Source organism: Phyllostomus discolor, chromosome 9 (assembly GCF_004126475.2).
Source record: "Phyllostomus discolor isolate MPI-MPIP mPhyDis1 chromosome 9, mPhyDis1.pri.v3, whole genome shotgun sequence".
NCBI lineage: Eukaryota > Metazoa > Chordata > Mammalia > Chiroptera > Phyllostomidae > Phyllostomus > Phyllostomus discolor.
The window spans coordinates 66,853,914-66,879,729 of record NC_040911.2 but is presented as its reverse complement, the minus strand read 5'-3'; the positions used below and the strand labels follow the sequence as shown (position 1 = coordinate 66,879,729).

Genomic DNA, 25,816 nt, shown 5'->3' with positions numbered 1-25,816 from the left:
AAATCTTGCTATCTGCAACGTCATGGATGGACCCAGAGGGTATTATGTTGAGTGAAATTAAGTCAGACAGAGAAAGACAAAAGCCATATGATTTCACTTATATGTGGAATCTGAAAAACAAAACAAACCAGCATCCAGAAACAGATTCATGGATACAAAGGACATTTTGATGGTTGCCAGATGGGGGGCATTGGAGGAATGGGTGAAAAAAGTGAGAGAATTAAGAAGTAGAGATTTAGCCCTGGCTGGTGTGGTTCAGTGGATTGAGTGCTGGCCTGCGAACCAAAGGGTGACAGGTTTGATTCCCAATCAGTGCACATGCCTGGGTTGTGAGCCAGGTCTCTAGTAGCCAGTGTGTGAGAGGTAACCATACATTGATGTATCTCTCCCTCTCTCCCCCTCTCTCTAAAAAGTAAGTAAATAAAGTCTTTTAAAAAAAGAGTACAGATTTGTAGCTACATAATAGTCATGGGGATGTAAAGTACAACATAGCGAATATAGTCAGTAATATTGTAATAACTAGGTATAGTGTCATGTGGGTACTAGATTTATCAGGGTGATCACTTTGTAGGTTATATAAATGTCTAATCAACGGGTTGTATACCTGAAACTAATATAACATTGTATGTCAGCTGTAATTGAAAAACAAAAAATTATTTAAAAATAATATTTATGTAGAGAACAAAAAAAGCCAAAGTCTTTTCTAAAGCAAAACAAACAAGTAAACAACCCCAATTGTTTAGTCTTTATGTTAGGATAGATTTTTTTTCAGTTTCAGCATTTGAGTCAGTGGATCAAAGAACAGTAAATCAGTCATAGTCCATAATAAGAAAATCAGCACAGAAGAAAATATTAAAATATCTTTTTAGCATAAAGCTAAGAGAAATTAAGCTTTACAGATATTTCAGGAATAGGTTGATGCTGGTGCTCCCCTGGCATATGAATGTCAGGTGGTGCCTTGTTAGACACCTGAAGGAAGAGGGGAGTATTTCACTCTTTCCTTAGCTTGCAGGATAATACAACATAGTGAATGAAGTCTGTGATCCCTTGTCAGGGATATTTATAGATTATAATAATTATTATTTTAAAGATTTCATTTATTTGTTTTTAGAGAGAAGGGATGGGAGGGAGAAAGAAAGGGAGAGAAACATCGATGTGAGAAACATCAGTTGGTTGTTTCTCATATGTGTCCTGACCAGGGATGGAACCAGTAACTCAGGCAAGTACCCCAACTGGAAATTGAACCTGGGGCCCCTCACTCTGGGGAATGACACATAACCAACTGAGCTGCACTGGTCAGGGCTATTATTATTATTTATTTTTTAAAATTTATTTGTTGCCTTGGCTGGTGTGGATAGGTTGATTGGAGCATTATCTTGTAAACTGAAGGGTTGCAGGTTCAGTTCCAGGTCAGGGCACATGCTTAAGCTTGTGGGTTGAGTAATCAGTTGGGGTGCAAATGAGAGGCAATCCATCAATGTTTCTGTGTCCCATTGATATTTTTCTCTCCCCTTCCTCCCTTTTGCTCTCTAAAAATCAGCAAGCATGTCCTCAGGTGAGCATAAAAAATTATTTGTTGATTTTAGAGAGAGAGGAAGAGAGAAAGAGAAGCATTGATTTGTTGTTCCACTTATTTGTACATTTATGGGTAGATACTTGTATGTACCCTGACTGGGGAATGAACCTGCAACCTTGGCATATTGGGATGATGCTCTAACCAACTGAGTTACCCAGTCAGGGTCTGCTGATAGATATTAGTATCTAGCAGAAGGAAATAACAAGAAAATGACAGAGTTGACCATCATCTAATTGGAACACTAGGTTAGTACATGATAAAGTAACAAAAGACAAATAATCTAATAAGATTTGGCAAAAAGTTGGTCAAGAAAAATAGAAAATTTTGAAGACCAACATTTGAAATATGGGCTTTGATTTTCCATTATAATGATGCATCTTGGCATAAGTAATATACCAATGTTGAGAGGCTATCTAATGGTAGTAGAGCATTCATTTAACTATAAATATATATGCTAATGTTTGCAATAGGAATATATATCCAGAGACTGTATTTATGGATGAGGTGCTTGATTTAAAAAGATTTGGAGATCATTGTCTTAGAATACAACTTTAGTATTAAACTAGGAAATAATAGAAGTTTGCTTACTTGAAGCTTAACTTTTAAAGTATATTTTATTATTAAGCTATTACAGTTGTCCCATTTTTTTCTCCCCTTTATTCTCCTCTGCCCTGTACACTCCCTCCCATGATCATTCTGCCACCTTAGTTCATGTCTATGGGTTACACATATAAGTTCTTTGGCTTCTCCTTTTCCCATACTACTCATGCCCTCTTCCTGTCTATTTTCTACCTACCATCTATGCTACTTATTCTCTATGTCTTTTCCACCTTCTCTTCCCCTCCTACTCCCCTGTTGATAACCCTCCATATAATCTCTATTTCTGTGAATCTGTTCCTGTTATAGTTGTTTGTTTCATTTGTTTTTGTTTTTAGGTTTGGTTGTTAATAGTTCTGAGTTTGTTGTCATTATACTGTTCATATTTTTCTTTTTTTTAATATATTTTATTGATTATGCTATTACAGTTGTCCCATTTCCCCCTCTTCACTTCTTTCCACCCTACACACCCCCTCTCACCCACATTCCCCCCCTTTAGTTCATGTCCATGTATCATACATATAAGTTCTTCGGCTTCTACATTTCCCATACTATTTGTGCCCTCCCTCTATTTTCTACCTACCATCTATGCTACTTATTCTCTATGTCTTTTCCGCCCTCTCTTCCCTTCACTCCCCTGTTGATAACCCTTCATGTGATCTCTATCTCTGTGAATCTGTTCCTGTTCTAGTTGTTTGCTTAGTTTCTTTTTGTTTTAAGTGTGGTTGTTAATAATTGTGAGTTTTCTGTCATTTTACTTTTCATATTTTTGTCTTCTTTTTCTTAGATAAATCCCTTTAACATTTCATATAATAAGGGCTTGGTGATGATGAACTCCTTTAACTTGACCTCATCTAAGAAGCACTTTATCTGCCCTTCCGTTCTAAATGGAAGCTTTGCTGGATAGAGCAATCTTGGATGTAGGTGCTTGCCTTTCATGACTTTGAATACTTCTTTCCATCCCCTTCTTGCTTGCAAGGTCTCTTTTGAGAAATCAGCTGACAGTCTGATAGGAACTCCTTTGTAGGTAACTGTCTCCTTATCTCTTGCTGCTTCTAGGATTCTCTGCTTCATTTTTGTCTTGGGTAATGTAGTTATGATGTGCCTTGGTGTGTTCCTCCTTGGGTCCAACTTCTTTGGGACTCTCTGAGCTTTCTGAAAGTCTATTTCCTTTGCCAGATTGGGGAAGTTCTCCTTTATTATCTCTTCAAATAACTTTTCCACTTGTTCCTCTTCCTCTTCTCCTTCTGGTACCCCTATAATTCGGATGTGGGAATGTTTCAAGATGTCCTGGAGGTTCCTAAGCCTGTCCTCATTTTTTTGAATTCTTCTTTCTTCATTCTTTTCTGATTGGATGTTTCTTTCTTCCTTCTGGTCCACTCCATTGATTTGAGTCCCAGTTTCCTTCCCATAACTATTGGTTCCCTGTACATTTTCCTTTATTTCACTTACTGTATCCTTCATTTTTTCATCTAATTTGTGACCAAATTCAACCAATTCTGTGAGCATCCTGATCAGCAGTGCTTTGAACTGTGCATCTGATAGGTCGGCAACCTCTTCATTGCTTAGTGATATTTTTTGTGGAGCTTTGATCTATTCTTTCCTTTGGGCCATTTTTTTTGTCTTGATCTATCTGTTATATAGCGAGGGGCAGAACCTTAGGTATTCACCAGCGTGCGGCAACCTACGTTGCTGTGTTGTGACACTGTATGTGTGGCAGGGGTCTGAGAGGAAACAATAGCACTTGCTCAGTTTTCTGTCAGATTTCAGTCACTTTCCCTGCTTCTCACAAGGAAATTGGGCCCTTCTGGTGCTGATTCCCAGGTAGGTGGGTTTGTGTACATTCTAGGATCCTGTGGGTCTCTCCAGTGAACTCCTGTGAGTCTGGGAGTTTCTCCAGCACCTGAACCCCCACAGATATTTTCAATCAGTGGTTTGAGGCTTTATTTCCCTGCTCTGGGACCTTGGGTTGAGTGGTCTGTCTCACTACCCAGTTTCGCCTGTTTTATCTGTGTGCAAATGTGGGACCACCAGGTCTGCCAGCCACCTTGTGTGCCATGCCCCATTCCACAATCTACCATCTCACTGGGTCCACCAGCTGCCGCCTTGTGGGCCAGCCTCTGACTCTTCTAGCAGCTGGATGAATCTGCCTTCTTTAACTCTGTGGTTGTCGAACTTCCATACGGTTCAATTTTCTGTCAGTTCTGTTTTTTTTGTTTTTACATTGTTGTTGTCCTTGTTTTGGTTGGACAGTGTGTCTACCTATGCCTTCATCTTGGCCGGAAGTACTTATTGTTCCTATTTTTAATTTTCTTTTTCTTAGATAAGTCCCTTTAACATTTCATATAATAAGCTCTTGGTGATGATGAGCACCCTTAACTTGACCTTATCTGGGAAGCACTTTATCTGCCCTTCTGTTCTAAATGATAGCTTTGCTGGACATAGTAATCCTTGGCTGTCATGACTGAGTACTTCTTTCTAGCCCCTTCTTGCCTGCAAGGTTTCTTTTGTGAAATCAGCTAACAGTCTTATGGGAATTCGCTTGTAGGTAACTGTCTCCTTTTCTCTCCCTGCTTTTAAAACTGTCTTTCTGTCTTTAATCTTGGGTAATGTGATGATGATGGGCCTTGGTGTATGCTTCCTTGGGTCCAACTTCTTTGGGACTCTCTGAAATTCCTGGACTTCCCTGAAGTCTGTTTCCTTTGACAGATTGGAGAAGTTCTCCTTCATTATTTTTTCAAATAAGTTTTCAATTTCTTGCTCTTCCTCTCCCCCTTCTGGCACCCCTATGATTCTGATGTTGGAATGCTTAAAGTTGTCCCGGGGGTTCCTAAGGCTCTCCTTATTTTTTAAATTATTTTTAAAAATATATTTTATTGATTATTCTATTACAGTTGTTCCATTGCCCCCCTTTATTCCCTTCCACCCTGCACATCCTCTCTCACCCACATTCCCCTCCTTTAGTTTATGTCCATATGTCATAAGTTCTTTAGCTTCTATATTTCCCCTCCCTCCTATTTGTGCCCTCTCTCTGTCTATTTTCTCCCTACCGTACATGCTACTTATTCTCTGTACTTTATCCCCCTCTCTCCTCCTCCCACTCCCCTGTTGATAACCCTCCATGTGATCTCCATTTCTGTGCTTCTGTTCCTGTTCTAGTTGTTTACTTAGCTTGTTTTTGGTTTTGTTTTAGGTGTGGTTATTAATAATTGTGAGTTTTCTGTCATTTTACTATACATGTTCTTTATCTTCTTTTTCTTAGATAAGTCCCTTTAACATTTCATATAAGAAGGGCTTGGTGACGATGAACTCCTTTAATTTGACCTTATCTGAGAAGTACTTTATCTGCTGTTCCATTCTAAGTGAAAGCTTTGGTGGATAGAGCAATCTTGGATGTAGGTCCTTGCCTCTCATAACTTGGAATACTTCTTTCTAGCCCCTTTTTGCCTGTAAGGTCTCTTTTGAGAAATCAGCTGATAGTCTGATAGGAATTCCTTTATAGGTAACTGTCTCCTTATCTCTTGCTGCTTCTAGGATTCTCTGCTTCATTTTTGTCTTGGGTAATGTAGTTATGATGTGCCTTGGTGTGTTCCTCCTTGGGTCCAACTTCTTTGGGACTCTCTGAGCTTCCCAGACTCCCTGGAAGTCTATTTCCTTCACCAGACTGGGGAAGTTCTCCTTTATTATTTGTTCAAGTAAGTTTTCCACTTGTTCCTCTTTCTCTTCTCCTTCTGGTACCCCTATAATTCGGATGTTGGATTGTTCAAAGATGTCCTGGAGGTTCCTAAGCCTGTCCTCATTTTTTTGAATTCACATTTCTTTATTTTTCAATTATATGTTTTTTTCTTCCTTCTGGTCCACTCCATTGATGTGAGACCCAGCTTTCATTCCATCACTATTTGTTCCCTGTGCATTTTTCTTTATTTCACTTAATAAATGAAATGTAGCCTTCATTTGTAGCCAATTGTAGCCTTCATTTTTTCATCCAATGTGTGACCCAAATCAACCAATTCTGTGAGCATCTTGATCACCAGTGCTTTGAACTGTGCATTTGATAGGTTGGCTATCTCTTGGTTGCTTAGAAGTACTGATTCTGGGGCTTGAAATTCTGTTTGAGCCATCTTCCCCCCCCCCCCCCCCTTTTGCTCTGGTCAGGCCTGTTACTTATGAGGGGCACAGGCTTAGGCGTTCACATGGCAGGGCACCCCACTCACTGGGTTGTGACGCTATATATGGGGGTGGGATTCAAGAGGGAACAATGGCACTTGCTCTGCCCTCTGTTGGACCTCAGTCCCTTTCGCCATTTCCCCAGAGCAAACTGGGCCCCTCTGGTGCCAATTCCCATGTGAGTGGGCTTGTGCACCCTGTGGGACTTTCCAAGGACCTCTCCTGTGAAGCTGGGAGTCCCTCCGTGTGCCTGAACTTCCACAGGTGTTTTCAATCAGTGTCCCGAGGCTCTATTTCCTAGTGCTGTGATCCTGGGTTGCACACAGTGCCTTGCTTCATAATCGCTGCCTTGCTTCACAAACGCCGCCTTGCTGAGTCCGCTGGTTGCCACCCCTCAGCTGGGGTCTGCCAGCTGCTGGTTGCACGCTCAGGGTCCACCGACTGCGGTCTTGTGTGCCCCAGATGCCTTACACACCCAGTCCCAATGCTGTCTGCTCCCCGTGCCACGACCCGCACCAGGCTGCCTGCCTCCGCCCCTCCTACCAGTCTGGATGAATGTGTTTATTTTAACTTCTTGGTAGTCTGACTTCCATACAGTTCAATTGTCTGTCCGTTCTGGTTGTTATTCTGTTTCTAAATTGTTGTTGTCCTTAACTTGGTTATGCGATGAGATGCAGTGTGTCTACCTATGCCTCCATCTTGGCCAGAAGTCTACAATGAAGCTTAACTTTTAAACCATGGTTTTTGTGTATATTTTTCTTTTCTACAGTAAGTAGAAAAATAATTTCTTTATTTTTATGACATAAGTGTTTTTCATTTTGTGATGTTACCAGATATGCTGATTCCAAGACAAATGGGCATCTCCTGAGAATTAATATAGCAAAGCTGGATTCTCTGGGCAGGAAAACTCTTGTTTTTGCAGATTGCAAACCCCCTCATAGAAAGTTTTTGGTATCTTACCTAAAATCACACAGATGTAAATGTGGTCATAAAATTCTGCTTACTGTTTGTTCATTTCAGAACTCATTTATTTCAGATGTTAAAAATAATGGACATAAACTATGATCATCTTACTGAATTTACATAACTGCTTTCATTTTTGAGTACCTACTGACTTTGCAAAGTAGTTATAAGAAGTATGTATGATTTTTAAATATTCCTGTTGATTATTTAAGAGTCCTTTATCATTCATGGTACCTATTTGGTTCTGAATCTCTTTTCCCTTTTGTTTCCTTTCTAGTTGGAGGAGAGCAGATAAGTGCCATTGGACAGGGCATCTGTGTTTTGTTGGGCATTTCTCTGGAAGATACTCATAAGGAACTGGAGCACATGTAAGATGTGGATTTCTAAGTCATTGCTCTTTGAATGGGATATGTGATGGTTATATGTAATATATACATACACACACACATAGTAGGAACTTCTATAGGATTTTGTTCCTATAAAGTAAGCCCATGTAACTTTTATCATTGTGACATTTGATGTTGTATGTTTATCTCATCTGTGTTCCAGATGAGAAGACTGAGAAAGAAGAATCTGTTAAACGTCATCCACTAAGTGAGCAGCAGAGCTGGAGTACAATTAGTTTGTGTCTCTATTTGTTGCTGCATCTGCGAATCATTCTCTTAATGCAAAAACAAGCCTCTTTTCTTATGAATAATTTGGTTTTTAATTTTTTTTAAAGATTTATTTATTTATTTTTAGAGAGGGAAAGGAGGGAGAGAGAGAGAGAGAGAGAGAGAGAGAGAGAGAGAGAGAGAGAGAAAGAGGGAGAGAGAGGGAGAGAAACATCAATGTGTGCTTGCTGGGGGCTGTGGCCTTCAACCCAGGCATGTGCCCTGACTGGGAATCGAACCTGCGATGCTTTGGTCACAGCTCGTGCTCAATCCACTGAGCTACACCAGCCAGGGCTGTTTTTTAATTTTTTAAAAAATATTTTATTGATTATGCTATTATAATTATTTCAATTTTTCTTCCTTTGCCCCCTCCATCCAGCACCCCTGTTCCCTCTGGTGATTTCCTTCTTTATTCCCAGGCGGGTCATGCATATAAGTTCTTTGGCTACTCCTTTTCCTATATTGTTCTTAACTTTCCCCTATTTTATACCTACCATTTTTTTACCTCTTAATCCCTGCACTGTTTCCCCTGTTCTCCCCCTTCCCAACTGATAATCCTCCAAATGGTCTCCATACCTATGATTCTTTTTCTCTTCTGCTTGTTTACTTAGTTTTCTTTTTAAAATTCAGTTGTTGATAGTTGTGAATTTATTGCTATTTTAATGTTCATAGTTTTGATCTTCTTTTTCTTAAATAAGTCCCTTTAACATTTCTTATAATAAGGGCTAGGTGATGATGATTTCCTTTAGTTTTACCTTGTCAGGGAAGCACTTTATCTGCCCTTCAATTCTAAATGATAGCTTTGCTGGATGGAATAATCTAGGTTGTAGATCCTTGCTTTTCATCACTTTGAATACTTCTTTCTAGCCCCTTCTAGCCTCCAAAGTTACTTTTGAGAAATCTCCCAACAGTCTTATGGGAACTCCTTTATAGTTCGCTCTCTGCTTTTCTCTTGCTGCTTTTAAGATTCTGTCTTTGTTTTCAACCTTTAGCATTTTCATTATGATGTATCGTGGTGTGTTCCTTTCTTGGTCCATCTTCTTTGGTATTCTCTGTGCTTCCTGGACTTGTATGTCTATTTCCTTCACCAAATTAGGGAAATTTTCTTTCACTATTCTTTCAAATAAAATTTCAATTTATTGCTCTTCCTTTTCTCCTTCTAGGTCCCCTATGATTTAGATATTGGTACATTTGAAGATGTCTGGAGAGCCTATCCTTTCTTTGAATTCTTTTTTCTTTTTACTGTTTTGATTGAATATTTTTTTCTTCCTTGTGTTCCGAATTGTTGATTTGATTATTGGCTTCATCCCCTCCATTGTTGATTCCCTATGCATTTTTCTTTATTTCACTTAATGTAACCTTCATTTCTGCCTGTGTCTTTTTTATGTTGTTGGAGTATCCAATGAGTTCCTTGAGCATCCTGGTAACCACTGTTTTGAACCATTTCATTTAGTTCTTTTTCTGGAATTTTGTTCTGTTGTTTCATTTTGCCTATGTTTCTTTGTCTCCTCCTTTTGGCAGCTTTCCTATGTTTATTTCTGTGTATTAGGTAGAACTGCTTTGACTCCCTATCTTTTTAGTGTGGCTTATTATAGAAAAGCACACCTGTTTGGATGATTGTGGCTTGTTTAAATCCTTGGTTGTTGGACTTCCACACAGCCTGATTCTCTGGAGTTTCTGGGTGATATTTGTTGTGTAGTCAAGTTGTAATTTTTGCCCTAGTTGTCCAAGGAGGCGAGTTGTGTTTACCTACACCTCCATCTTGACCAGGAGTCTAATCCTCATCTGGCAGCACCATTCTTCCAAAAAGGTCTGCAAAGCCTGCTTTTTAATTTAAGAAATATTATCTGGTACTCTTTATACATTTTTAAAATGCTCAGTTCTTCATTGTACATATAAGGATATGTATCTCAGAGAGGTTAATTACTTTCTCAAAGTTACATGTACATACTTATCTAAAAGCCCAAATCCAAATTAGAATCTAGGCTACCTGACCTCAACCAGTGCTCCCTTTACTAACATTAGCAGGGTTTGTCATCGCTGTTGCTTGACTGGCTGTCTTGTATGGGCAGCTTCTCCCTCCCCATGTTTTACCTCCACTTGTGCCTTCCCCTACTCTAGCACCACTTGACACACTTACTTCGGATACTCAGATCTGTTTATTCTACTCTTTGGTATCCAGAGCCGGAGTATAATCCCACCCAGTTGTCCCTTTTGTATTAGGTTGAAAATCAGGCTTGGAAACCAATTCCTGCTAAGGTGCTGATGACTGATAAGGATAGTTCATTACCACTTTAGGGATGTTGGCATTTTAATAACTGCCCTGGATACTCAAGACAGTAGAGTGGTGTAGTGGTTAAAAATTGGGGTTCTGGGTCTGAATGTCTTTATGGCTTTGATATTCCAGAGAGCTAATACTTATCTTGGTGGTTGAGAGGTTTGACTCAATGCAAGACAAACCTTGGCTATGGAGGGAGGGTGATGAAAAGTGCCCACCACAGTGAGTACAAAGAGTCAGTGAATTACTATTTCTATAGCCATTGAACATGTCTTCAACAACATCCAAAAAGATGACTCTCCACAGGTGGAATTTTAACTTTCATGAAGGTCATTCTTTATCATGCTTTTAAAATATGATCTTATAAATGTTACCTACCCTTCTTCCTTGCCAAAGGTGGCTATCCCTTGTCATTCACATGTATAGGGAAAGCATCTCTAGGACTTAAGGAACATGTGAAATAGTTGTTAAGCTGTCTTTCTCCAGAACTTTTTGCATATTGGCAGTTACCCTAAGTTTTCTCCAGGGTATTTGTTGAATTGTTCATTTTGAGTAGCTCCAACAAGGGGTGTAAAAATGGGGTACAATTTATTCCAATATAAAGATTGAATTATTCTATAGACAATTAGAATTGGATACATGTTTTGATGTAACCCCAACTTCAAGGAGAAGATAGTGGGTGGTTGTCATCTGGGCTCCAGTTCCCACTGGCAGTTGCTGTGAATTGGACGGCTGACCAAAAGAAAAAAAAAGAAAGAAAAAAAGGAAAAAAAAGGAAATTCCTAAACAACCCCAGGAGGTAGCATCATTATTGCCTCCTATTATGGATGAGAAAATGGAAGCACAGAGTGGAAAGTAACTTGCCCAAGGTAACACTATCTGTAAGCAATGTAGTCAGCATTATGTTCTTGTTTGGCAGGATAATGGTAACATTTGGAGGGTGTGGAATGTTTGGGGGCTCATGATTCCACAGGTGGTTTTCATTGCTATTTTTCTCCTTAGGGTCCGAAAGATTTTAAACTTACGTGTGTTTGAGGATGAGAGTGGGAAGCACTGGTCGAAGAGTGTGATGGACAAACAGTATGAGGTGTTATGTGTCAGCCAGTTCACCCTCCAGTGTGTCCTCAAAGGCAACAAGCCCGACTTCCACCTGGCAATGCCCACGGAGCAGGCAGAGAATTTCTACAACAGCTTCCTGGAGCAGCTGCGCAAGGCATACAGGCCAGAGCTCATCAAAGGTAGGCAGGAGAGTCTTGGGGACATTACTGGACAGGGAAAAAAGAAGAATCTACAACTGCAAACTCTCCTTTTCAAGAAAGTTCATTGTTTATGCTTATTACTTACTTAAAACAACATAATGGCTGCTGCCACTGCTTGTTGCTGTACATGTCCTCTGAATGACCCAGACAACATTTACTCTCCTTCCTTCCTTCCTTCCTTCCTTCCTTCCTTCCTTCCTTCCTTCCTTCCTTTATTGTTATTGTTGTTCAGGTACAGTTGCACCTATTTCCCCTCTACCCCTCCCTCTGCCCCACCCATCCCCGCTTCCTACTCTTGATCCTAACTCCCTTTCTCTTTGTCCATGGGGCCTTCATACATGTTCCTTGATGATCCTTCTTTTTCCCCCCATTATTTCCCTTCCCCTTTCCCTCTGATTACTGTCAGTTACTTCTTTATTTTAGTGTCTCTGGTTATATTTTGCTTGCTTGTTTGTTTTGTTGATTAGGTTCCACTTAATAGGTGAGATCATATGGTATTTGTCTTTCACTGCCTGGCTTATTTCACTTAGCATAATAGTCTCCAGTTCCATCCATTTGGACATGAAGGGTAGGAGCTCCTTCTTTCTTTCTGCTGTGTAGCATTCCATTGTGTAAATGTACCATAGTTTTTTTATCCACTCATTTACTGATGGTTACTTAGGTTGCTTCTAGCATTTGGCTGTTGTAAATTGTGCTGCTATGAACATTGGGGTGCATAGGTTCTTTTGAATTCAGGATTCTTAGGGTATAATCCCAGCAATGTAATTGCTGGGTCAAAAGGCAGTTCCATTTTTAGTTTTGTGAGGAAATTCCATACTGTTTTCCACAGTGGCTGCACCAGTCTGCATTCCCATCAACAATGTAATAGGGTTCCCTTTTATCCACAACTTCATGAGCACTTGTTTGTTGCATTGTTTATGATGGCCATTCTGACCGGTGTGAAGTGGTATCTCATTGTGATTTTAATTTTCATTTCTCTGATATCTAGTGATGCTGAGTCTCCTTTCATATGTCTTTTGGCCCTCTGTATGTCCTTGGAGAAGTATCTGTTCAGGTACTTTGACATTTATTGATTGGGTTGTATGTCTTCCTGGAATGGAGTTGTGTGAGTTCTTTATATATTTTGGAAATCAAATTTTTATCTGATATGTCATTGGCAAATACGTTTTCCCATACAGTTGGTTCCCTTTTCATTTTCCTGATGTTTTCTGTAGCCATGCAGAAGCTTTTTATTTTGATATAGTCCCATTTGTTTATTCTTTCCTTTATGTCCCTTGGTCTCAAGGACATATTGGTGAAAATATTGCTGCATGGAATATCTGAGATTTTTCTGCCTATTTTCTCCTCTAGGACTTTTATGGCATTGCAACTTAATATTTAAGTCTTTTATCCATCTTGAGTTTATTTTTGTGTAAGGTGTAAGCTGGTGGTATTGGTGCATTTTTTTTTTTTTTTGCACGTAGCTGTCCAGATCTCCCAATACCATTTGTTGAGAGGCTATTTTTACTCCATTTTATGCTTCTTTCCACTTTGTTGAATATTAATTGACCATAGAGACTTGGGTTTATTTCTGGACTCTCTGTTCTGCTCCATTGGTCTATGTGTCTCTTCTTATGCCAGTACCGGCCTGTTTTGAATACAATAGCCTTGTAATATAATTTGATATCAGGTATTGTGATCCTTCTTTGTTCTTCTTTCTCATAATTGCTGCAGCTGTTCCTGGTTGTTGATGGTTCCATGTAACTTTTTGAAATGTTGGTTGAAATATGTCATTGGCATTTTAATAAAGATTGCTTTGAATCTAAAAATTTCTTTGGGTAAAGAAGCTGGACCCAAGGAGGAAAACACCAAGGCACATCATAATTACATTACCCAGATGAAAGGTAAGGAGAGAATCTTAAAAGCAGCAAGAGAAAAGGAGACAGTTACCTACAAAGGAATCTCTGTAAGACTGTCAGCTGATTTTTCAAAGGAAACCTTGCAGGCAAGAAGGGGCTAGAAAGAAGTATTCAAAGTCATGAAAGGCAAGCACCTACATCCAAGAATACTCTATCCAGCAAAGCTATCATTTAGAATGGAAGGGCAGATAAAGTATTTCCCAGATAAGGTTAAGTTAAAGGAGTTCATCATCACCAAGCCCTTATTATATGAAATGTTAAAGGGATTTATCTAAGAAAAAGAAGATAAAAATATGAAGAGTAAAATGAGAGAAAATTCACAATTATTAACAACCACACCTAAAACAAAAACAAAAACAAACTAAGCAAACAACTAGAACAGGAACAGAAGCACAGAAATGGAGATCACATGGAGGGTTATCAACAGGGGATTGGGAGGAGGAGAGAGGGGGAAAGTACAGAGAATAAGTAGCATTGATGGTAGGTAGAAAATAGATGGGGAGGGCAAGAATAGTATGGGAAATGTAGAAGCTAAGGAACCTATAAATATGACACATGGCCATGAACTAAAGGAGGAAAATGTGGGTGGCAGGGGGTGCAGAGTAGAGGGGAGTGAAGGGGGGAAATTGGACAACTGTAATAACATAATCTGTAAAATATATTTAAAAATTTCTTTGGGTAGTGTGGACATTTTAATGATGTTAATTCTTTCTATTCATGAAGATGGTATATGCTTCCATTTATTCTTGTCTTCCTTCATTTCTGTTTTCAGTATTGTGTAGTTTCTGAGTATAGGTCTTTTATCTCCTTGGTAAGATTTATTCCTAGGTACTTCATTTTTCTTGTTGCTATAGCAAGTGGGATTTTTTCCCTAATTCCTGTTTCTGATATTTCAGTTTTGGTGTGCAAAAATGCTTTCAATTTCTGAATATTAACTTTGTATCCTGTTATTTTGCCAAATTCACTTATTAGGTTGAATACTTTTTTTGTGGCACCTATAGGATTTTCTTTTTTTTTTTAAAGATTTTATTTATTTATTTTTAGGGAGGGAAGGGAGATAGAGAGAGAGATAGAGAGAAACATGAATGTGCGGTTGCTGGGGGTTATGGCCTGCAACCCAGGAATGTACCCTGGCTGGGAATCGAACCTGGGACACTTTGGTTCCCAGCCCACGCTCAATCCACTGAGCTACGCCAGCCAGGGCTAGGATTTTCTATATACACAATCATGTCATCTGCAAACAGTGGCAGTTTTGTTTCCTCCTTTCCAATTTGGAAGCCTTTTATTTCTTTTTCTTGTCTGATTGCTGTGGCTAGTACTTCCAAAAGTATATGAATAGAAGTGGTGAAAGCGGGCACCCTTGTTTTTTCATGAGCTTGGTGGGAAAGCTTTTAGTTTTTGCGTATTGAATATTATGTTAGCTGTAGGTTTCTTGTATATGGCCTTTATTATGTTGAAGTATGCTCCCTCTACTCCTACTTTGCTGAATGTTTTACCATAAATGGGTGCTGTACCTTATTAAATGATTTCTCTGCATCTATTGACATAACCATGTGATTTTTGTCTTTCCTTTTGTTTTGTGATGTTTTACATTGATTGATTTGAGAATATTGTACCATCCTTGTGTCTCTAGGTTAAATCCTACTTGATCATGATATATGATCTTTTTAATGTATTGCTGGGTGTGGTTTGCCTATATTTTGTTGAGTATTTTAACATCTGTGTTCATGAGCCATGTTGGCCTGTAGTTTTCTGTCTTTGTTGTGTCTTTGTCTGGTTTTGGGATTAGGATGATGCTTGCTTCATAAAAAGAGTTTGGATGCAAGAATGTTTTAGAAAAGCAATAAGTGAATATGAGATGTCTATAGTAAAGAAAAATGATTTTGAGGAAATGGGGGAAACAAACTAATAAGAGTAAGGAGTAAAGCTCAGGCTGAAAGAGGGTAGAAAAGAAAGAAGAAAAAAAAGAGAAAGAGAAAACAATGAGATAAAATTCCTTACTGAAGTCTTCAAGGGAAGGTGGAATGTAGTAAGACAGCAGAAGAATATTCTATGGGATTTAAAGTACTAACAAGTAGTGAACAAATAGGAGATCCTTTGGAGAAATACAACTATAACCATGATATTTCATTCAACTGGCCACTTTGTATAAAAGATAAAAAAGAGATACGACTCTTAGAAGGGAAAAAGAATGTGAGCTGACTTTAGTTAAGTACAGTGCTTATGTGAGGTTAGATGGAGGAGAAATAGTGAGAGTAAGGGATAGAAACTGGGTGTAGTGTGAGAGAAAATAAAGTTAACCACAGCAGTAGTAAAGTTCAGGAAGATGGTGAAATGAATTAAGACCAGGGAAGGTGCTGTGTGGGATTTGGAATAACAATAGTATGATAAGAAATATGTAATCTGTGTAAAAAGAATAAAAAGTAAAATACTAAGTAAGAGTAGTGTGTTATTGGAATATGAGTGAAGTGAAAGAAAAAAACTTAAAATGCAATATGAAAGGGAGAATAAAGAAAACAAATCAAACAAACAAAAGAAAACAAAAAACACTAATTAAATGGGAAGAGGAGTAATAAAAAAAACATGCAAGTTCTGAAGGATAGCAAAGTGAAATTTGTGTCAGCTCTTGGTGTTTGCCTTCTGACTTCTTTCTGGATTGCTCTGATTTTCTTACAGCTCCAGGTTTTCTTGTCTTACTCTTGGAAGAAAAAAAAAAGCCTCCTGCTGACTGTAAACCTGCCAAGGGGGGTTTGCAGGTCTTCCCAGATCCTGCAGGCTAGTGGGACTGGGCTCTGTTTTTTCTTTTCCTGTGGTTCTGAGAGGATGGGGTTCAATCTGGGCTAGAATAATCACAGATGCCCAGTTTTCCAGCCCATGCCAGGTTTTGCAACCCTTTGGTCAGTCAGTGAGGTGTACCAAGTGGGAGCAAATTGCGCCCCCACTCCTCCCTGTTTGCTGGCCTTTCAAACAGAAAGAAACAAGTGAGATTAATTTTAAAACTGTATTTTATTTAGCCTAATGTATCTAAAATATTACGGTTTCATCCTGTAATTAATATAAAAGGTTACTGTGATTATTTATATATATTTGGGTTTTTTTGTACTAAAGTCTTCTAAATGGTGTGTAGTTTATACTTATAGGAAATCTGAATTTGGACCAGTGACATTTCAAGTGCCCAATAGCTGTGAGTAGCCAATGGCTGTGATATAGACATGTAGGTTTAAGTCTTTGTTTATTACCTGCATATTGTTAAGAATGCCAACCTAGTTTGACTACCAAGATTTAGTCTAGAAAGTACCTTGGAATAGTGGCCCTGGGATGTGGGAGAATTATGAACCTTTTTAAGATGGCAATTCACTTCAAGTCTGTTTTCATGGGGTTAAAATGCATTTAACCCCATATTGGTTATTTAACCCCATAACCATATTGTTTTGCCTTTTCTTCAAAGTTATTAGAAAAAAATATTTAGCATTCTTTGGTAATGTACTTCAATAAGAGACCTTTCTAAGTAGAATATCTCCTTCTCCTTCTCTTGCTGTCATCATACCCCTTTGTAGACATTTAGTAGTTGTTACTAGTTAACTCTGTAGTATTTTCTATTACTATCTCTGGATTAAACAAATCTAGATTTCTTATGTATTCAACCTGTTTTCAACTTTAATAAAAGTTGTTACTTGATTTCGAAGCTCTGTAGCAAAGCCCCACATTGAAGATTGTCAACTCATCAGATTTGCTCATGTTCAGAAGAGTGATATTTCTACCCCCTTTGGAATTTCCTCTTATTTTAAGTCACTTACTTGTGTCAAGTGTCCATTTGCCATAAAGACAAATGGATTCTATGTGATCAGGACACTCTTGCCTTAAATCAAATTCCAATCTTTACTTGGGCCCTGGTAGAACAGAATATAGTTACCTTTTCTGGAAATAACCATTCATAAGTCCAGTCATGAATGTCTCCAGTATTTTTTTCCTCACCCTATGTTCTCTGGGATCCTCCCATATGGCTTTGTTGCAAGCATGTTTCTCCCCGGAATTAGTAGTTAAGGCAAATTCTCTGAATAATTATATTTCTTTGTTGAGCCAAGGATTAAATGCCACCAACATTGTCATCTCTGATATTTGTAGAATCCTCCCATTTCTGAGTAATGTCAGATGTATGTTAGAGAAACCACTTAAATCCCTTGAAAGGGTGAGCACAAGCAATATTATAAAAGCATAAGTGAAGGCACTTTGTTTTTTACTAAAAAAATTAAACTTCTCACCCAAGTATATTTTATTATTGATTTGAGAGAGAGAGGAAGAGGGAGACAGACAGACAGACAGACAGACAGAAACATTGGTGTGAGAAACATGTATCTGTTGCCTCCTGTGTACATCCTGACCAGAGATCAAACCTGCAGCCCAGGTATATGCCCTGACTGGGAATCAAACCTGCAGCCTTTTGGTATACGTGAGATGACACTCTCAATTATCTAAGCCACATGGCCAGAGCAAGTGAAGTTACTTTAGATGGGAAAACATTGATGATTGTTAAGGAATGCTCCAGTGAAAACAAAACAACATTCATCTAAGTTCTTAAAGTGGAGTGTTGTATGTATTATTAGGTGCTGTATGTTCCTAAAAATGCCTTTTACTTCTTGAAATGATGTGTATGAAGTGCCTGAAACAATGTATTGTAGACAATACAATTTTATAATGGACCAGAATTTAAGCTCATGGGATGTGATACATCCAATCATTTTGATGAAAAATTGACTTGGATTATGCAGAGAATTTTAATTAAAAATTTTCCAAATCCTTTGGACTTTCAGAATCACTACAATGATAACAACAATGTATCTTTTGCTCTGTGGTCTTGAGGGGAACTAAATATATAGCAAGAATGTCCAACCTTTTGGCGTCCCTGGGCCACAATGGAAGAAGTGTTGTCTTGGGCCACACATTAAGTACATTTTGACACATAATCACAAGAAATCTCATAATGTTTTAAGTAAGTTTACCGTCTTGTGTTGGGCTGCATTTATAGCCACCCTGAGTTGCATGTGGCCCACCGGCCATAGGTTGGACACCCCTGTAACATGTTTACATGCTTGCTGTCTTTTAGTTAATTTTGAGATGTTGGCTTCCATCTTCAATATGGAAAGCTCTCTGTTAGTTGCAGGGATGTTGTAACATAAACTGCTGAATGTCTTTTTATTTTATTTTATTTTTCAATTACAGTTTGCCTTCAGCACTATTTTATGTTAGTTTTAGGTATACAGCACAGCAGATAGATATTCATATAGGTTATAAATGCTTCTTCTGATAATTCAGGTGCCCACCTGTCACTATAGATAGTTATCACAATATTGTTGACTATATTTTCTATGCTTGGCCTTACGTGCTTGTGCCTGTTTTATAACTACCAACTAGTTCTTAATCCCATCACCTTTTCTCACCCTGCCCCCCAACATCCCTCCCCTCTGGCATCCGTCAGTCTGTTTTTTGTATTTATAAGTCTGTATCTATAAGTCTGCTTCTGTTTTGTTTGTTCATTTATTTTTTTTCTTTAGATTCTACATATAAGTGATATCATATTATACTTGTCTCTCACTGTCTGGCTTATCTCACTTAGCATTAATACCCTCTAGGTCGAACCATGTTGTGGCAAATGATAAGATTTCATTCTTTTTAAGACTGAATAGTATTGTATTGTATATATACACCACTGCTTTTTTTTTAAGATTTATTTATTTATTTATTTATTTATTTTTTAGAGAGGGAAGAGAGGGAGAAAGAGAGAGAGAGAGAGAAACATCAATGTGTGGTTGCTGGGGGCCATGGCCTGCAACCCAGGCATGTGCTCTGACTGGGAATTGAACCTGCAACACTTTGGTTCGCAGCTCGTGCTCAATCCACTGAGCTACGCCAGCCAGGGCCACCACTGCTTTTTTTATCCACTCATCTATTGATGGACAGTCAAGTTGCTTCCATGTGTTGACTCTTTGTTTAATTAGATTGAGTATTTGTTTTACTTCCTTTCTCTGCAATGACTAAAACTTCATTTTAAATTTATATTTAATTTGTTTCTTTTACTGTTGAGGATTAAATAGAGGGAAGATTGTTCTCCCTTTTATTCCTTCCCTCTGTTTCTTCATTTCCCCAATCAGTGCCCATGTGCTTTCAGGCATTTTTTGGGCTTGCCACAGCTCTCCTGTATAGATCCAGCCATGGCTCATGTGCTGGACAGCAGCCTCTCCTGATCTTGGTTTCTGGCCTGCTTGCTGATGGTACCACAACCAGTTTTCCTGGGTTCCATATGGAATGAGAACCCTGGGAGGCAAGCTAGTTATGGTTTGGTCTTCACATATTTTTAAAATAATAATAATAATTGAAAAGTATGTCAAAGTACATCTGTTGGGGGTTTATTGTGTGCCAGGTCCTGTGCAAGAGTAAACACTTTCCAATCTTTATCTAATTAAATCCTCACAGAACCATTCATGTGGGCATTAGGGTTACTCCCATTCTGCAGATGAGGAAACTGAGGTGCAAAAAGGAATCCTGTGGAAGGTGGCTTAACACATAAGTGGGAGAGCCTGGAATGGAACCAGCAGGCATCTCTTGGTCCTGAGCTTCACTGACATATTTGCTTTAGTGTAAAATCCACATTCTCTTGACTCGTTGGCCTGTCATTATCCTTCTGAATTCAGCATGTCTATTGGAACTTTCCTGCCTTCTCTGCCAGGCTCAGGGAAATCAGTGGACAAGGTTTTTGGACCTCAACTAGGTCTAATAAGAGGGAAGAAGTATAGTCTAAAGCCAGGTGGTCCTTCATCTCAGAGCAATGATGTTAATCTAGGATTTTAGTCTTGTTTCTTTTGGGAGGATATTATTTGCTACATTCAAGTCCTATTTTTGTATATTCTGTATTTATAAGACACTTGTTATGTGCTGACCTTTGTACTAGGCTCTTGGTATATAATACTGAGCAGGAGAGATGCTCTCTCTGCTATAAAGCTCACAGTATGGTGGGGAAGAGAGAGAATGGGCAAACACAGTTGTTTTGTTCTAGCAAAAAATGTTCCTGAAGAACCTCACATTCTGCAAAACCACCAGGAGAACCATTAGGGCTCATGGGCAAACAACTAAAGATCTATGACTGGGCCAAAAGGGAGTAGGCACTTGTTTTTCACTTTCATAAAATATAGTCAAAGGCCTTCTGCTGCCAGGGCTGAAGACTATTCTTTTTTCTGCTGAAGCTGGTCTTTTATTCCTGTTGTTCTGAATGTCCTTTCCTAAGAAAACCCAATTCTTACCCCATGCAGCCTCTGTGGTATGCATATAATTCCTTACCAGTTGTGTACAAACAAATTCTCATTACAGATGTTGGGCCCGAACCTCCCGTAATTACCAGTGTGATGTATGCTTTGAGTGAGTGTTTAGGGATAAATAAGAGGGGCACTCCTAAGGTAGTGATGGCTGATGTGGTTGGGCTCGTTTCTGTCTGTTCTGTATTTGGGTCATGTGTTGGACCTTCTCGATTCATCACACTAATACCCATATGGAAAGTTGTTAATATTTATGATATATTTGGGTCTGTACTCTCACTTCTCGTTCATAGACATTGCAGCTACTTGACAGATACCTACAGTTCTATGATCACTATTAAGACACAACATTCCCAACATTTCCCCATATACGTGCTGCCTGTTTTAGTTATCTCCTTTTCCCCTCTAGCCCTAGGCAACCACCGATCTGTTTTCTGTTTCTATAATTTGTTGCACGCTTTTGGATGAAGGGTAGAGCTGGGATTTTCAGGGTGGTCAGTTACCCTTCTGAAGGGTAAACTGTGTAGCAACAGATTCTCTTGGGTGCCCACCCATAAAAATTTTTATGCTGGTGAAAATAGGTCAAAAATGAACATTCAGGATGTATGCAGTTTGAAGGGAGTAATCTCAGACCTTTCTGGGTAGGAGGGCACTTGGCTGGGCACTTAGGCAGTCAGAAGCAGAAGAGTTTAGAGGTGTGCATGAGCCAGTTCCCAGTGGAGCAGAGACCATCAGAGTTGGGAGCATTGTGTCCATGTTGGGAGTCTCCAGAGTAACTGTGGGGCCTGTGCTGGGTCACAGAGTTCAAGGGTCAGAATTGGGGTGGATCCATAGTGAGGGAAGTGGTAGTTGATTACTACAGAAGAAGCTGAAGCTTCTGAAATGGGTAGAATGCTTTTGGGTACAAGAAACAGCCCTATGTGATGTGTTTATTGCTTATGATTGAAACCCAGAGTTGCAGTGAATTCAGATTCAGCCTGAGCTAGAGACTCCCTGTCATCACTGCTCTAACTGTCTCCCTGGAATTCCCTGAGCTGTGTTTTCCTCTGCTTGTATAAGTTTTGTCTTCAGGCTGGCCTTCTTCAGGATGGAGACTGTGGTTACCCTCTTCACAATTCACCATCCCAAACAAGCCTCTGTCTCTGCATTCTAAGCAGAAGTCCTGAAGGTCACTTTGATTGGACTAGCATGGGTGATATGTCCATCACTGAACCTATGTGGGATTGACTACGTGGCTCAGCTTAGGTCACAGGTCTGCCCGTGAAACTATATGGGACTTATCTTAGCTTCGTGGAGTGTGGAGTCAGCCTCCTGGGTACCACCTAAAGCCACAAGGGGAGTCTAAGTCTTCGGGGTGTTGGGGAGGATGAGATAAATGCATGCTGGAAGGGCTACCAGAAAGTGCCACTTTGTGACCTTGACTTACTTTATTAGTGGGCCACTGGGAGGTGGGCAAACACAGTAGGCAGTCTTGGGATAGAGACAGGGAGGGGACTGTTATGGATGTGTGTAATTAATGAGGGTATCACCTTTACTTGTGTCTCTTCTCTGCAGCTGGGAGGGAGGAGAAAGAGGCATAATTAGTCTGAATGACACACTGGGGCCTGTTCTGCCCCAATTAGCCTTGACTTTAGTACTTTAAACTAAGCACGCCTACCATATTCCCATGACCAGAAACTTCAGCACCCATGGGCTGTTTGGGTGCAGTCTGTTGGGAATCCTTTGCCTTTGTGTCTGCTCTTGCATCCCTTCCTACTCTAGTCCTGTTCTGCCAGACCCCAACCCTTTTGCTTTGTTGGGGCATCTCTTTGTGAGAACTTGCCTCCCTTGTCTTATGCTCTGGTTGTTTATTGTTGCATAACATACTATCCCAGAACTTAGTGGCTTAAAAATAACTGTTGTGTTTTCCTCACAATTTTGTGGGTCAGAAAATGAGGAAGGGCTCATCTCTGATCCATGCAATGTTGGCTGGGCCAGGGGATGTTCTAGATTGGCCTTTGTGCATCTTGTTTCTCCCCTCTCATCTTACTCTCCCTGGTCTCACATTGCTTAGGCTCCTCGAAGCTTGGTGGTCTCAGGGTGTGAGACTTCTAACATGGTGGCTGGGTTCTCCCAAAGTGAGCATTCCAAGAGCAGGTTTTATGAGAGTCAGGAAATAGAAGTGTAAGCCCCTGGGCTGGGCCTGGAAAGTGGTGTGGCATCACTTCTGCCATAGGCCATTGGTCAGGATGGCCTAACTACCCACCCAGATTCAAAGGGATGGATGTAGATCTACCTTGCAAAGAAAGATTGTCAGAGAACTTGTGGCTATCTTTAATTCTCCGCAGTTCATAACTCTGGTGCTCTCAAAGATTTTTTCTCATTCTCCGACTTGTTGTCCAATAATTGCTTTAGGGCAGCAATTTTTCAACCTTTTTCCATCTCATGGTGCACATAAACTAATTACTAAAATTCTATAGCCACCAAAAAGTATATCTTTTGCCAATCTGACAAAAAGTAAGTATAATTTTGATTTATTCACACTGGATGGCTGTTGTTTTGTTGGCTGTTGTCATTTTACATTTGACAATCTAAGGGAAAAGAGGTCAGTTCCCCTGTCTAAATAAGGAGGTATTCTACATTTAAAAAAAATTTTTTTTTAAATTTTTTAAGATTTTTAATTTATATTTAAAGAGAGGGGAAGGGAGGGAGAAAGAAAGGAAGAGAAATATCAATGTTTGGTTGCCTCTTATGCACCCCCTACCGGGTACCTGGCTTACAACCCAGGCATTTGTCCTGACTGGGAGTCGAACCACTGATTCTTTGGTTCGCAGGCTGGCACTAAATCCATGGAGCCACACTAGTTTTTAAATACTAGCCATGACTGTTTTAAAAATTGTTGCAGCACACCAGTGTGGCATGGAGCACCAGTTGAAAATGGCTGCTTTATGGGTAATAAAACCTAGTGTACAAGTTCATCGTTTTTTTTCCCTTTACTGAAGAAAGAGCCAGAAGTTAAGGGTGTTTTATTGGATGCTCAGACTGAATGGGTTAAGGGAAGATGTGGCCCTTTGCAGCCCCCTTGGGAATGTCCATCTTTCATAAAAATACTGAAAATTCTGTTCAGTGGGAGGCCTTAAATACTCTCAAAGTTTATTGGTGAACATGCATTGCTTTTATAGCTAGGAAAAAAGTTATACCAAAATGGAATAGTTGAAAAAAAGGATTTCAGCTGTCAAGTTTCTTGTTTCAACTCTGAGCTTTTTGTAGTGGACCCAGGAAGCATTCACTGGTTGGCTTTGTTCAGCAAATCATAAACAGCCATGGTATTAAAAAGAGCTGCTTCTGAATTCTCTTTGGGGTCTAACTTATCATGGGTGGCAAAGAGCTTAAGAAGGGTGGAAAGACATTTAAGGAGTGCAGCTGCTTTATGATTGTCTCAGCTCTGTTCACTTCGTGGGACATCCATTATGTCTAGGTCTTCTACAGGTTTACAATGCAAAGAGAAGGTGCCAGAAGGGGGAAGACAACATGTTTTTGCTTCATGGTTAGTGTTTAATTTTTATGGATTTGTTTAATTTTCTACTCTTTTCACTACTTAAAACATTTTAGCAGCATGAATGACCTTTCAGTGGAAGCCTGTTTTATATGCCCTGGCAAGAGCTGTGGTTAATGTAAATTTAGGAAATCACAATATGGGATCACATCTGCATTGTCGATAAATGGCAAGGCTGGCAGACTGCTGCACAGACTGATGTTGTCATGCAGAAGTCTGATGCAGATATGCGATGGATTTCAGCCCAATAAGTTAATATTTTATGTCCTGCCTTTTTTTCTTTTATTCTATTCAGGAATTTGCTTACTGACTTCCTTATTTATTTCTGCATATCTCTTTTTGGTCTTACAGTTAAAGTACATCATCTCTGTGGCTACAGTTTATACCTTTCCTTTGCCCAAATGGCAAACTCAATCAATTTTTGTTTTTAAATTCTAGCTTTGATTTGTGTAGTTGATTATTCAAGGTAAATCTAATTTTACCAGTTTTTCTTTCCTCACCTAAATAGCTGTCTATGGTCATCTTAGAAATAGTGTCAGTGTTATGTGGTGGTTCAATATTCTGAGGAAATGGCATAGTGCCTAACTCATTGCATAATAGGTGCTCAGGTATGTTGTACAATGAATGCTCCAGGTCTGTGGAGATGAGGACAGGCTCATTTTGGTGGTTTTGCTGTTTCATCCATCCTGTTCTTGTCTCTATTCCTTCTTGTCTTCTGTCCTCATTCTTCTTCATCCCTTTTATCTCCTTGCTTGAGTTCCTCCTTCCATACTTCTGATTGTGAATAGCTGGGTCAGCTCTCTCCTTGCTCCACAGAGTCTATTATGACAATTCAATTTGAACAAAGAAAAGTAATTAGAAAGAAAGATACAGGCATAGGTGGAAATAAACTCCTTTCACTGTTGTCACAGTTAAGGACATAAAATGACTCAAGATGAAAAGTCTCAATCTTTCATGAGGGGAAACAGAAAGAGGTCAAACCCTTACTGTTTCAGGGTCTACAAATTCAGAAATATTGATAAATTTTAAATACTACAAGGGGTGCCCTGTAGTACAGGCTTCCCTTACTAGGTGCATGTTCTAGAAACCCATCTATATCAGTGTACCAGCTGACATTGTTGTGAGAGGCTGTGTTTGGCTTCAGTGAATTTTTTTGAAGGTTCATTCAATGCCTTTGCCCATTTCATCATGGGTGATTTACTGGAGTGTCCGCCCACACCAGGCTGAGCGGTTTTTGACCAAAAATGGCATGACCCCTGGGCCCCACTCTCCCTATTCATCCGATCTCACCCCGGGCAACTTTTTTTTGTTCCCCTGAATGAAAAAAGTCCTCAAAGGTAAATGTTTTGCTGATATGGAAGAGAGAAAACAAAAATGGCAGAAGCACTAACAGGTATCAAAATGAGAATTCAAAAACTGTTTTGAGTAGTGGAAAAAACATTTAGATAAGTGTATTGCATCAAATAGAGAATACTTTGAAGGTGACCAAAGTTTAAACATGTAAGAATAAATACACAATTTTTTCATAAATAAATTCCATTTTTTGGGTCCCCTATTGTATGAGTTTATTTATGGACTCTCTG

The 25,816-nt window shown here is 39.3% G+C and overlaps 1 protein-coding gene across 2 annotated transcripts in view; it reads left to right on the top strand.

The window, feature by feature from the left end:
* DTD1 (D-aminoacyl-tRNA deacylase 1) overlaps positions 1–25,816 on the top strand; it is a 325,980-nt gene that overhangs the window by 5,797 nt on the left and 294,367 nt on the right. For both annotated transcript variants that reach the window (XM_028524800.2, XM_036009488.1), the window contains exons 2-3: positions 7,581–7,671; positions 11,237–11,472. In XM_028524800.2, coding sequence (XP_028380601.1) covers positions 7,581–7,671; positions 11,237–11,472 — 327 coding nt within the window. The remainder of the gene's footprint in view (positions 1–7,580; positions 7,672–11,236; positions 11,473–25,816) is intronic.